Source organism: Teleopsis dalmanni, chromosome 1 (genome assembly GCF_002237135.1).
Source record: "Teleopsis dalmanni isolate 2A chromosome 1, ASM223713v2, whole genome shotgun sequence".
In the NCBI taxonomy this organism is placed as follows: Eukaryota; Metazoa; Arthropoda; class Insecta; order Diptera; family Diopsidae; genus Teleopsis; species Teleopsis dalmanni.
Genome location: NC_051846.1, coordinates 175049264 through 175063931, shown reverse-complemented (window position 1 = coordinate 175063931; position 14668 = coordinate 175049264). Strand labels below are relative to the sequence as shown.

General features: G+C 31.4%; 1 protein-coding gene across 1 annotated transcript; it reads left to right on the top strand.

Moving 5' to 3' along the window:
• Positions 1 to 2586: 2586 nt before the first annotated feature.
• LOC119670745 lies at positions 2587 to 12569 on the top strand. The gene is made up of 4 exons (XM_038081147.1): positions 2587 to 2730; positions 2811 to 2903; positions 3000 to 3879; positions 12304 to 12569. The coding sequence occupies exons 1-4, from the start codon at positions 2642 to 2644 to the stop codon at positions 12502 to 12504; spliced, it is 1263 nt and encodes a 420-aa protein (XP_037937075.1). The 5' UTR covers positions 2587 to 2641; the 3' UTR covers positions 12505 to 12569.
• The last annotated feature ends 2099 nt before the right edge of the window (positions 12570 to 14668 follow it).

Here is a 14668-nt window from a genome sequence, read left to right as displayed (position 1 = left end):
ATATCATATAGAGATATTTGTTATAACTAGCCTGCAAAAAAATAACATAAAAAAGTATTATAAACAAGAAAAATAATTTTTTAATTTAAACTAGATAATTACATCTTTACTGTCACTATTATACATTCCATCCATTTTTCATTAATTTGATAACCTCACATTTAGAGATCAGTCTTTTAAATATCACATCTTAGGTTCTGCCAAACATACTATTTGAAACATTGAAGTCAAACGTTAGCCACTATTTGGACCTTATCTGTATAACTTAGACCTGACAAATCCACCATAAATATTCAGATATATATAGTGAGTGAAATCCCAGACCCAAAAACCAAGAAAAACAAATTGACACCATATATTTGTCGATTTTACAACCTATTTTAACACTACAACTGGAAACATTTTTTATGCCGCTATATCTGTATCTGCAAAACGTATACAGCTTCACAAAATAACGTTGAGCCAGATCACCAGCTTTGTTGGAATTGAGAAGATCCTCTCTGAGCAGTTTGACAACAAACGAGGTTTGAGAAATGATGACTCCATGTCATGTGATTTTCTTAATCTAATATTCGAAACGATAATCCGAGCAGGATATTTAAACCGTACTGGCATAATATTTTACAAAAGTTTGTTATTGCAACGACATATTAACGATCAAATTAAAGAAATTTATGAATGATACTCTGTATTTCGGCAAATAGTTAAAATGGCAACACCACTTCCTCTCCCTTCTACTATTTTTTACGTTTCTTACACCATAAAACTACTTTCCGTGTTTATGCTACTATGTTAGGAAATATCCTGCACATCTGTGTAGGTATGTATTAATCTGTTTCTTACCATAACAGATATATACACTGATACTTAAAGTCTTTCTGTATTGCGCAATTCAATACAAGGTAATAAGACTCAAAAATATTTCTATAAAGAAAAATGCTAGCAGTCTCTTGATGTTGCGTGTCAATTTACTCTCCCGTTTTATTATTTTTGTCACAATGGTAAGGAGGACGACGAAAATGCCGTCAGCAATTAACTACACTAAGGGTCTCCTTTTTTAAGGATCTTGGCCAGCACCAGTACGTCTCTTTAAAGTACTTTGTAATAGATGCAAGGTAATTTCTATGAAATCTGAGTTCCTAAACGATAACGCAATGAGCCAATAAACTAAGTAGAACCTTGGGATCGCTTGTACAATCTAATCTACAAATACTGACTATAAACAGAGTAGTTATCTGAACTTAGCTTTCTTCTTTCATTCATACAAAATTGCTATATTTTTTTCTCTAAAATCGTAACACTATTAATGGAAAAGAAAATATTTTAGCTACAATTATTTTTATTTTTAATTATTTAAATTTTAGTCAATTATACAGCTATTTCGATTATTCTCAAAACATTATTATTAGTGGTCTTCAAAAATATTTAAAAGTTTTTTAATTCATACATAATTTTTTCACTGCAAGTGTCAAGACCATTAAGAAGATTTTCCAATTAAAATAATATTTAAATATATAAGTACAAAATATACATAATTAAGCTTTTGAATTATAAATTATGAAACAATCTATCAATCAACAATTTAAACCTCTACTAGTGTAAGTTAAATAATAATAATAATGATTTTTTAATAAATAATTATGAAACAATCTATCAATCAAAAATTTAAACCTCTACTAGTAAAAGTTAAATAATATCAAATTAACAATTTAAACCTCTACTAGTATAAGTTAAATAGTATAATGACTGCAAAACCCTTGTGCAATATTAAATAATAAAGTTGAATCAAAAATTAAAAAATCTTTTGAGAATTACAAATTTAATTACAATTCAGCATAAATGTAATATTTATGATTATTTTCCATTTTTTTAGTAACTATTATTATACATTATGTATATTATTGCAAAGGTTGTAATTTTAATGCAGTTAAATTCAATTTAATTTTATTTATTTATTTTTATATATATGTTTTTTAATATTTTTTTAAACTCATAAATCATTTTTGAACTTGTCAGTGTGCACTGAACACACTCCAAATATATTTCAATCAAAAATTAATTGCAACCAACACCAAAACCACCTTCTGTCGACAATGCCATCGACACCAACAACAACAACCAACAACATGTATGAGTTTCTAATAATATATGTATATAATGTTATATATATATATTATTATATATATATATTTATATTTATTTTCATATTTATATTTATATTTGCACATATTAACACACATAAACTCAGTTGCATTCCAACAATTTAGCGCTGAGATTCACTTGATGCTCCATTGTTAATATGGGAGCTCGAGCATATTGTGTAAGGCAATAAATGCATGATTGAGTGAATGAGTATAGATTGTGGTACAATTTCCGTTGTGTGTAAAAATTTGTAATTCAACGCATCATCAATTTCCCCAAAGTAATTTGTTCTTTATTATTTTATTTATTTATTTTTCAATTTATTTTCATGCGCCTTTTTTTAATGGACTGATGCTGTTGTTGCCATTGCCGTTGCCGTTGCCGTTGCTTAACTGTACTCATTGCAATCAATCGTTTTATTGTTATTAAATCAAAACACAGTATATGCGTTACAGTGGTTGTACTGAACATACACTTCCGCTCACCGCAAACACACACAATGGCACCTTGGGTACGTACTGTGTTCATTAACCAGCTGCCACGTTTCTTAGTTATGCGACGTCCGTTGTATCCCATAAGCGAAATGATGTAAGTCGAAAATGAAATTGCTTAACTCTTAACTCCAAACGAAAATGTTTCAATTAAATTTCATTAACTTTTACACGTAGCAAATCGTCACGTCGTTTAATGGTACGCACATGCAACGGATTTGAACTGAGGGATCAAATACCACCGCTGCCACCACCAGTGGCACTATCTAAGTAAGTAAACATTTTCAACAAAATTCTATTACAAAGTGAAATTTTCAAATTTTAATCAATGGCATTTTTATGCTTTCATCGCTATTTCATGCTTAGAATGCATCATAGTCCAAAAACGACATCACGCAGCACCTCACCGCACATGCAGCACAGAGTACAAAGTCTTAACCTAATGGACGAAACTATTGGCATAAGCGGTTGTGGTATGAGCACTACTGGTGCTTCAACTATAACAGGACATTTCTCAACACTCTACCCCTCAACAATAACAACCGTTAATCAGCAGACATCGACCACTTCGTCACTTGTAGACGCACAACATCATAGTCAATATCAACAAACGGGTGGTTCACTGCTCGATCATCCATTAACGCCTACGAAATTTCGTCGTATGGCATCAACATCTTGCCAAACAAATGGTGGAGGCAATGGTGGACCTTCAACCTCGCAATATAGCGGTGGTGCACATCATGCACACCATCATTTATCTGGTGCCATGTCATCATCAACAACAACATTACATCAACAGCATCAGCAGCATACACATCCACATCATCTATATCGCCAACAGTCAACATCATCTGCAAATTTTTCACCAGTACCATTGCATCCACATCAACAACACCAGTCAACAACAACCAGCGATTTGCTAGGCAATACCAACTCCAATGTGATAAAGTCAACAACGACTGTTAACTCTACAGCGACTGCCTCGACACTGGCCGACTCATGCTGCAGTGGGACCATACAAACGCATCAAGGTATGGGCACTGGTGCAGCATGTCAGTCAACAGAAACACAACAGCCAAGCAGGGTGCTGCCCGCTTGTCAACGTGAAGGCGGCCCACACTGCTGTTCGGGCCAGGAGAGCAGCACTGTGCGGCATCGTTGGCATACGTGTCCAGAACTGCATAAGGCTATGGATGGTGTAACGTACATTGCCGATCAGACACGCAAAGAGGAGGAGAGTACAAGGGTAAGTACATAAAACTACTATATATAGTTTTCACGCACATATGCTATTGACAATAGCTTAACTTAGTTAACTTAGTTATTGCATATTAAACATAGCACATTTTAGGACAATAAGCCTTATCATTAACTAAATAGCTAACATAATGAAACTATAAATATCAAAAAACAAAAAAAAAACAAAAATAATCTGTCTATGAACATAAATTACAGTCGCATTAACATAGATTTTCATAACAACTACACACGCTTACACAACCATTCATATAGCCAGCATCTTTCTTAGTCAAAGCAAAACACTTTGTGAAATTTTCCAGAATATATTACAGTAGCAATTTCCGTTTCCTACTTTGCTATTCTTCGCTAGTTATATACGTTTGTGGGGTATGTTCAGTTATCAGTATGAAATCGCCGTTTCATTAACGATTGCATACGTGGCAATCAGGCGGCATATGTATTTGGCAGTGGGCACAGCGTCGCTCAGAGTAAATAGCGAGCACAATACGCCCTGCTTAAATGCCGCAGTGCAGTCAACTCTAGTATAGGCAAAGGCACGCTTAGACAATTTGGAAGCATAAATCAAATCAATACAGCAATTTTCGACATCAATACAAGCAACAACAATGACAGTAACACAACAAAGCTGCCTGCCTGCCAGCAATAAAACCAGCTTAACTGGTCAATTGGTCACATTTTTCCAAAAAGCATGTGGCATACACAGACATCACGCTACACCACCTCATATATGTACATATCTATGTATATAAGTATATGCTATATGAATATATCTATACATATATTTATATAGACCAAAATTCATAATATGTTTAGCGAAATCAAGATACTATTGATCACACACATACGAGGATACCCGTTCACACTCAAACTCACAATAGATACAAACTTTCAAGTGAACGAACACAAAATGCAACTATTGAGAAGGCAATAAAATTTTGTAAGCATGTTTTCTTATTCCATATAAGGTGTCGTAGGCAAGACATGCCCTTTTGTTGACCTTTTAAAAGCGCCGCTTTGTACGTATCAAGAAATTTACCAGCCCACTTGATTGTCAAATATTGACAGTACAAATTCTTTTAGTGTACATTTTGTGTTTTGTCAAATAGCAAACAGCGAACAACAACAACCATTCCACTCTCGTACAAATGACAAACAAGTTGACAGCTGGACATGCAGGCAGAAGGAAAAGGATATGATAAGCACAACTCACAATACTTTAATTTCAGCGCCTACTACTACTCATATTGCACGTAGTGTATGTCATTGACATTCAAACTGAATTTATGTGCAAATATGCGTACCGAATTATTAAGGCAGGGCGAACAGGCAAACTCACAACACTGAGGATACACACTTTCGTCCTAAGGATAATCGTGGCGCAGTTGTATGTATTAGCATATCGCATTGCTGATCAAATGTTTGGTACTAAGCTGCATACCAAGCAGATTCGATTTTAGTGTCGTTTAAGGGGAGGCGTTAAATCACTTTGTACTTGAAAAATACCAAGGCACAAATCCATATTAACTTTGACATACACCGACTCATTTCCAACGACACTTGTAAGTTGACTTTATTGTTGTTGTCAATTTTAATATACGAGTAAAATACACATAAAAGCGTCCTTATGCAAAAAAGGAAAAATCAGTAAGTGAAATATTTCGTATGCATTCAATTAGAGAAAATTAAAGTTGTTATTGAATTATTTGCTCCTATCTACACTTGAGGGTTCCAGAGCATATTTTAACTAAAATTTGTATGCTTAGGGTTTAAAATAAGAAAAATCATTATTTACTGGAAGTATTTAGTAGAGAGGTTTTGAACAGCAGTGAACTACAACAACAAAATTTTATTATTTTTATTTATTGAATTTTTGGCTGATCATACAGCTTTGTTGTGAGTATTGCCAATTATCCCATTAAATACAAAAGTTTCTATTCAGTAAAATAGTTACTACCATCATAACTGACGTTAAAATGCACACTAAAGTATTATTTATCACTATTATTTATTGATTCCAAAATTCATACAGCACTTACAAAAATTATAGACTTTTACATAATACATATAGAAAGTTTTTGTGGTAGCTAGAAAGCATTGACAGCCACTGTGTGTGATTTTAACCCACTGAAACTACCAACACTGATCCAGAAGGCAGTGTGTTAAACTTTATTCCTGTAATTAGGGTGTAGAGTTGAGAAAAAGAGGCCATATACTTAGAAGTCTATTGGAAAGAATGCTGGCGGATAGGTGTAGCAGTTTTACAAGCGCAAGGGTCATATTAATTGTAAGCCCTATTACAACTATGATATGAGAGTGTCACGGTTATAAAGTGGATGATTTAAGCATCTGAAGCTAGCACACATTACTTAACGAGTATATGTACATTTAATTACCAGCTAATAGCACTTTAAAAGTGAAAAAAATGGAAACTACTGACAAACTACCCTAAGTACACGAAATGAAATTGAAAAAAAATATTTTGTATGAGGTGTCTTTACAAAAATTTATTTTCTTGAAGTAAATGATCGATATATGAGTTTAAGAAGTTTTACATCCAACTTTAATAGCAGCCTAGAGATCAAGCAAAGAATCACCATTCCCCATAGGTACTAAAATGAGTGCAGTTTGCTATTGATATGTATTGGTATGTAGAGCTCTCCACCGAAAGATAAAACTTGCACTCTATAGGTCGCTTATTCTACATGTGCTTCTGTATGATGTAAAAGCATTGATACTATCACAAAATGATGCAGCAGCACTGGAAGTTTCCAAAAGAAAAGGTCTTTGGTCTTTTAATGCATCCGAATGTACAATGAGCTGTATGAGCTTTATCATAACATTTATAGTTAGAGGAAGATACTGTGAAGGAAGCGGTAGTTGGAGGAAGATACTGTGGGTGCAGACTATAACTAATGTGGATGATGCGGATGATGATACTACACATGTTGATATGGAATGGATGATGATACCCCAGCGAAAATGATATTGAAACCGATAATTGGAAAGAGTTGGGTTGACTGGGACTGATGATTTCGTTAGTGGTAACAGTTATAGACTATCGAGAACATGAAATATATAGCTTACTAATTGAATTATTCTACTAAATGAAAAGCCACATGATCTCCAGATATAAATCATTTGTTAAAGAAACAATACAAGTTGTTTCAATTAGTTAAAATTGACGATGAATTACATATTCAATGTTAACCAATATGCATAATTTCAATAAAAAGTTTTTCGAATTCGAACAGCAAAACTGTTGATATTATTCCTTTAAATACTGCACATCTGGTTTTTATTTTTTGTTCTACCTTTTCAAATTGGAATATTATGTATAAAATATATCATTTTTGAAAAAACTACATGTGTACATTGAATTTTCTGATTCAGCTAATAAAGAAGAAACTATTAAAGTTAGTAAAAAAAGGAATATAAAATAACACATACTGTAATTAATTTTTTATCCAGTTTTTGTATATCGCTAGTATTTTGGAGAAGTTTTCTTGCAAAAAAGATCTTATCTACAATGCTTTTATAATATAAGTTGGAAGAGAACCACATTTTATTTTTCTTTTAAATAACAAAAAAATTTAATGACAATCAAATATTGTTACTCATACGCCATGTATTATCTTTTAAGATATGTTGCTACGGTAGTCATAACTCAGTTTTTCTGTTTGCATATTTGAAGGAATGTTTACGAAAAATAAAATCCAAGAAACATATCCTAAAATGTATAAATATTTTTCTTATTACCACAAAAATTTGTACAACTAAAAATATTTTATTTATTTTTGCTAAAATACAGGATAATGGAAAAATAGTATGCATTTTATTTATTTAAGTGGTGCATACTTTACTGTGAAACCCCGTATTTCAGACGTATGAACCGACTTACATTTGTCAAATATTTTATGTGCAAGAGAAGGAATCACTAAGATATTTCATATCCTGCGTAACATGAAATATGTTAGCTGGGAAATGCGTGAAAGGATTTTAAGTTTTTTATGGCTTTTGTCCCCTTTCAGTGACATACGAGCACTTAAATTTCTACAACTAAGGCAATGTTAGATATTAAAATGAAAGTCGAGAAGAGAAAGATTAAATATGGAATGAAAAAATTTGTTTTGAAGTTTCAAGTTGTGGAATTTATGTTTTAATTAAATATTTTGTTTAATATTTTGGATATATGATGTAGTTATATAAAAACAAAAACTAGAGATATCATAGTATAATACTGGCACCTTTTTTTATTAAATAAAAACTACAAATGGATTAGAGTAAATCTAAAATATTTATATTGAATTTTTTTTTTTAATTTTATTCCTATTGTTTATATATAAAACCTTAATATTTTGAAATGAAATTGAAAATATTTTATATAAATTTTTTGTGCATATCATAAGTATAGCCTTTGCCGTATAGTATTAGTATAACATTTAAAATTAAACATAATTATGAGAAAGGACAATGGTGTATTGCTGCTAATGGCATCTATTCGTATTGTCTAGTACAATTCTTAAAACAACAATATCAAATAGATGTTTTCATTTACACATGTTAATCATTACTCCCCCTCGAGAAAGAATATTCCAGAGGTAAGGCATGCCTGTCGTAAAAAGCGAATAAAACCCAGAGCACCATCCGACATTGTTTGCGGTGTAAATGGTAGTTAGTGAGTTTTCACTTACGGCATCTGACCGGAACTGTAAATCTGGTACCACACGGGTCAGGGTCCGTGGCTTCGGCTGTCCTGACCAATTGAGGTTGGCAGTATCGTGGTGGCTGTGTCGTGGTGGAGTTGTATTTTTCGACTGGATGCTGACCTAAATATCAGCAAAAGTGCTACGACTCCTAACCAAGGGGGAAGTAATGCCAAACATTTAACTCAATTTGGTGTCGGTGGAAATTTCTGGAATCTCCAGAACACCATGGCTCTCAAGCCTTTACGGAGGTAATCACGTATATCACTCTGAATTCTGTAATTATCGCAGAATTTTGAATCTAAATAGTGAATATTCAACGGTGACAACCGTACATATATAGTACTTATGTTTTCAAAAAATGATTCATACATTAATACACAATTATTTTATCAAATTTATTTTATTTCATTGTCAATTATGAAATAATAATTATAAATTACTAAAGGGAACCAGATTTTACTGTAGTTGTTGCCAATAAATCTGCAGATAATCTTGCTAGAATAATATCAAATATAAAACTCTTTCGACTGCAGCCTTATTGTAAAACTAGTTGGATCACAAATTGATCTCTGATGGATGCTTGATCAATGGCTGAAAAAAGTCGTTACTGCTTAAGCATTCTAAGTAGCCGCCAAGTTATAGAATTGCAGAGTTAGTTCATCAATGACAATATATTCCTTCTCAGTAAAGCAGAGTTTGACATTATAGCTATCTGCTAGTATGATATCTTAAAAACAAGACAGGTTTATCTAATCAGACCTCGACTATATATGAAACTAGATTAAACTCTTTGGCTATGACTGTCTTTGTTTTAGATAAAAACGAGAATAGTAAAAACTTTTCGCCTTTAAATGAGGCGAATGTTTCCGTCTGGCGATAGGAAATCCTGAATAAGAAGCAATCTGACTTCCACCTGGGAGGCCGAGTTTTTTTTTTTTAAATAGAGTCTCTGATGTAAAGCAGCCCAGAATTTTATTTTTAACTATTTCTAATACTTAATTATTAATTCATAAAATTATGACGTTATAAGCATATATAAAACATCTACAAATATTTTTTAAAAATTGAAATTAAATAATGTTATTGAAATAATTGCTATAATAACTATTATTTAGAAGCTACTTATATTTCAATATGCTCCTTTTTGACTTCTTTAGAAATCTTTGATATGAAATATGCTTATCTTATGCCTTTTTTTAATAGGCTGCAAATTTTTCGAATATACAAAAATACCATATTTTCCCCAAAAAGTACTCGAATGTTCAAAACTGTGGAAAAACCCACACACATAATATTAAGCAAAACCGAGAAATGGAAACCCATAAAAAATAAAAGGAAATAAATTGCGGCGCACCGAAATACTCGTAATAACGAGAAGTACACATTCACCAATGAAGGAAAGCCCTTGAGTATCGAAATGGCAATAACACACGGGTGAATGCTTTCAATATGTTTTCCTACTAAAATCTCATAGCAATGATCCAATGTATTTATTTTTCTTCAAAAAATAATAATAAAAATGTTTTTATTGTTAGGAGCAGACTTTTCCGCTTAAGTGTCTTTCATTAAAACAGTAGGAAATGTTTTAATCTCAAATTGATATTTAAAAATGTAAAAGTTAAAAATGAATTTCTCATTTGAATAAGCATATGCTTATTTTCTAGTTTAATAATTATACTATTCACATTATTGAAATAATTTTATGTTGTGAACTATTAAGGGAATACGAGTACATATATACAGAATAGTTCAAATAATCCGAACTATGTGAGTATCTATTTTTGATTAGGTTAAGATGGGGTGGCGGAATAGTACCCACAGCCGACTTATGCTAAAATAATGATTTGTTGTAACACCATGGATTAGCGCTGTTCATATAAAGCCCAGAAAAATTCCTGAAAGTAGCACATAGATCAACATACGAAGAACACAGAGAGACACAACTCCTCCATTCAAATGAAAGTGAACCAATTCTGCAGGTTGACAGCTTTGTCAATTCAGTAAGAAAAGAGGCCCTAAAGACTAAAAATCTTTTTCTAACCATTCATAGACACTCACACATAAGGTGAAGCACAGTTTGCTGCTTATCTGCACAACCACCAATAAAAATATGTTAGAAGTTCTAGCACTTCTTCTCATGTAGGAAGAATAAGGTTTTAGTATTCAAAAAACGAATTTCAATACTTATCGTATTCTGCATATCCAAAGAGCATACTCGACATAATAAAATAAAAGTACTCATTCTCAAAGAGCAAGATTTAAACTTTATTTGACTATATGCGAATTTCAAAAAATTTCCGAATATTACATATAACAAAGCATTAGAAACTGCTTAAAGCTCTTTTCCAATCAAATAGAATCGGATTTCAGACTAAAGATGAATTTCCGAAAATTTCCCTGGCTTAACAATCACGTATTATTATGAATTTCTTAAAGAATCTTCTTTATTAAAAAGAAATTAAACTGAATAAAATAACAGGAGATTTTCTCTTGTTATCAATACTGAAACCTAAGCTACGAGTATTTAAGTGAATAAGAAAATTTACGGGTTAATGGCTTCCAATGCAGCAGACCACTGCGAAAACGGTTGAGTTTCTGTGTTTCTAACCGACCCTAACTGAAGAAAAGACCTTTCGTCCTTTGAGTGAAGTCAATTTTGGAAACAAGCTACTACCATATCGGGATAGCAATTACCAGTCCAATGACATTTTTCTTTTTCAAATTAAAGCGGAGAATCACAAAGAACACAACTAAAGGTTTCATCTGCATTCAAATAAAGTCCTCGTTCTATTCCCAGACAACCTACCAACAACCTCAACTCTGTACTGGAGTTATACGAAGGTACAAGCTCTTTACACTGACAGTTATCTGAAATGTCGCGCCAGTAATGACTTCTTCCGTTTACAAAATAATTTTTCTACAGAACCTTTATTTTTAATTAACTTATTCCACAGTAAGGCTCCGATCCACAGAATTGTAAGGATTGTATCCTTGCAAGATTGTCTCTAGATTCATTGTTTTTGATTCCAATGTACTCAGACACTAAGCAAATTATCAAATTGCTTTTGTTTGTCAGTTGTAGCAAGTATCATACCTTTAAACGGCTAATGCCTTGATTGCTACTTACTACTGTTTGTGTATATACAGATATGGACACCTTTCAACCCTTTAGTAAATTTGCATCGACTGCAGACCTCATTGACTTAAACTTCCACTTGAAAGATAGTGATGCATCCACACAACTAAAGCGAGATTCTGGTGTTGGGGTCAAAGACTCTTGCATCAACTGCTCCTAACGGTTTTGGAGCCGTCAGTGATATCTTTTGCTTTCAAACCAGAGATGATTGGTGATATACTGGAGATCATAACTAAACTTCCTGAATACTTGAACATAATTGAATCATTTTTTTTGATAATTAAGTTATCAAATTTAATTTACTGAATTAATACCTATCATCGGATTAAAACTCTGTAAAACTTATTATTATTATTATTTAATTTAGAATCTTAACGATTTTCAAAAGTACGATAAAAATTTATTTTGTTATTTGAATAACAGAATAAATTTCAAATTTAAAGTCATTTTAATAAAATAAACAAAATGGTTTTTAATAAAAATTTTTAAATATTTACCATATTAGATATATACAACTTTAAATCTAAATTTAATTTAAATTTCAAATGTTTTTCATTTTTATTTACAGGTTAAAGAGGACTGGAAATATGTAGCAATGGTTTTGGATCGTTTATTCTTATGGATATTTACAATAGCGGTTGTTTTTGGTACTGCCGGAATAATACTGCAGGCGCCAACACTGTACGACACTCGGGTACCAATCGATATTAAATTATCTGAAATTGCATCGACAACAGCGAAACCGAACATTGCCAGACCTGTGTTATAAATTTATTATGGTTTAAATAAAATTTAACAACAAAAACGAAAAATATTAAACAAAAACAATTTACAAATGAAACAAAATATAATAATAATTGAATTAAAATATAATAGAAATTAAAGCAAAAAGTGCAATAACAAAAAAAATATTTAACATTAACACTACACTACCAATAAATTGAAAAGAAAACAACAACAACAATAACAATAATAAAATATGTAAGTACGAGTAACAACAACAACAATTTCATAACCAACAGCACTAAAAAAATGCAGTAAATTTTACTATATAGGAATATGAGTGGCCATGTGTGCGAGTGAGTAAAATAATGTATGAATTTCATTGAATTTTATATATATGTATGTGTAGAGTTTAAGTTAGAAATTGATATAAATTTCGTACTGTACTTTTTACATACCAATTGCATTCATAAATGTGTAATTTTTTTAAAAATAAATAAAGTAGTTATTGGTAGATTATTTAATTGTTTTGTAATTGTATTAAATTAATATATATTATTAAATTTATTTTTATATGCACACAAATAAATATAAAATTACATCTTTAGATGTCATATAAAGGTATATAAAAAATGCTTTAAGTCAATGATAACGCTATCTCTATATATTCAGTTGCGAACCATATTAATCGTGTAATATTCAGAAAATTATATTCATATTCAATTCTTAGGTTCAGCCAATACCTATGTTCCTGAAGCTAGTTTTGAAAGTACCGTACTGAATTGCCTCTAGTGTGATGATAAAGCGCAAAACAAATAACAGTACACATTTATTGATTATATGAAGTAGTGGATCCATAAAACTATTGTCTACTGTAACCGCAAATCATTCTATTGTACTACTGTAAACCTATTAGCGTATTAATTTATTAAGAATGCGGAATTTCTGTTCTTTTGAATAAAACTAACCACACATACCACCAGATACACAGTCTTAGCCAGAACATCAGAAGACATATTCGGCTACAAAGTATCTCAATAAATGGTTAAAGGTACTTTTGGTAAACTCCTCCGTAAATTTTTGGTCAACTCCTCCGTAAGTTTTTGGTCTAGTGTCAGACATGCTTAAAGCCCATTTGAGCTGAAACAATGGCCCATTGTGATACCACGGTTTATCGTTGTTAATACGCATACTAGATAGAGGTCGTTATTTATGTTAATACCATAGTAGTTTCATTTCGATTATGGTTCCAAGTATAATTAATATATTTCTTATCTGACTTGTCATGAACTAGATCTTTTAAGCAATTACGTCATCTTTTCCCACAATATGCCTAACTGCTGCACCTGCTAAATTCGTAGTCAAAAAGACTTTAATCCACTAAAATCGAGATAAATGGACTTAGTACCTAGAAGTTTAGATTCATCTTAACCAGAAGTCTTTACCTTACTCAGTAAAGTGAGTAGAGTGTTGGGGGAGCAGGTGGAGGTTCCGCCCATAGGATCTTTTTTCTATACATTTTATTTGTCATATAAAATACATATATATTTGTGTGTGTATATAAAAACTTATATAAAATTAATATTAAATGTTTTTTAATATGTAATTAATTCGCTTAATTTTTTTAACAAAAAATGTGTGTCTGTTAATATGTCTTGTATGTGTAAATTATTTTAATACTCTTATATGTGAATATGTGTAGGCAAATTTCATAAAAGCACTTAAATATTAAGTAAAACAAAAAATGTATAAACATACATATATATTTATATTATATAGATATATTAGGAAAATATTATGGATAGATTAATATATATGAATATGTGCAAATATAGCAAAAAATACGGATATACATTTTAAATTTAACAAATTACATTTCTATTAAAAATTAAAATTTAAAATCCTTTAAAAGTCAGCATAAATTCCCCTTACACGCCTCACAAGTTTCTGACTTCTCACACATTTTTCTTAACTAAATTTAATTTAATGTGTCAATTTTACACAATTTTTATGCAAATTGGCAATAAATTTTATATTATCCTTACTTTAAGTGTATGAAATGTGCATGAAACTCAACAGGATAATTTCGCTAAACAACAAAGCGGTGCTTAGTAGCACGTAAAACAGTGGAGCAAAAATCGAAAAGTGTTGCAAGGAGCAAAAGAGGTATTTGTATTTTGTTTAAAGTTCATCAACTTATTCAAGCCAAT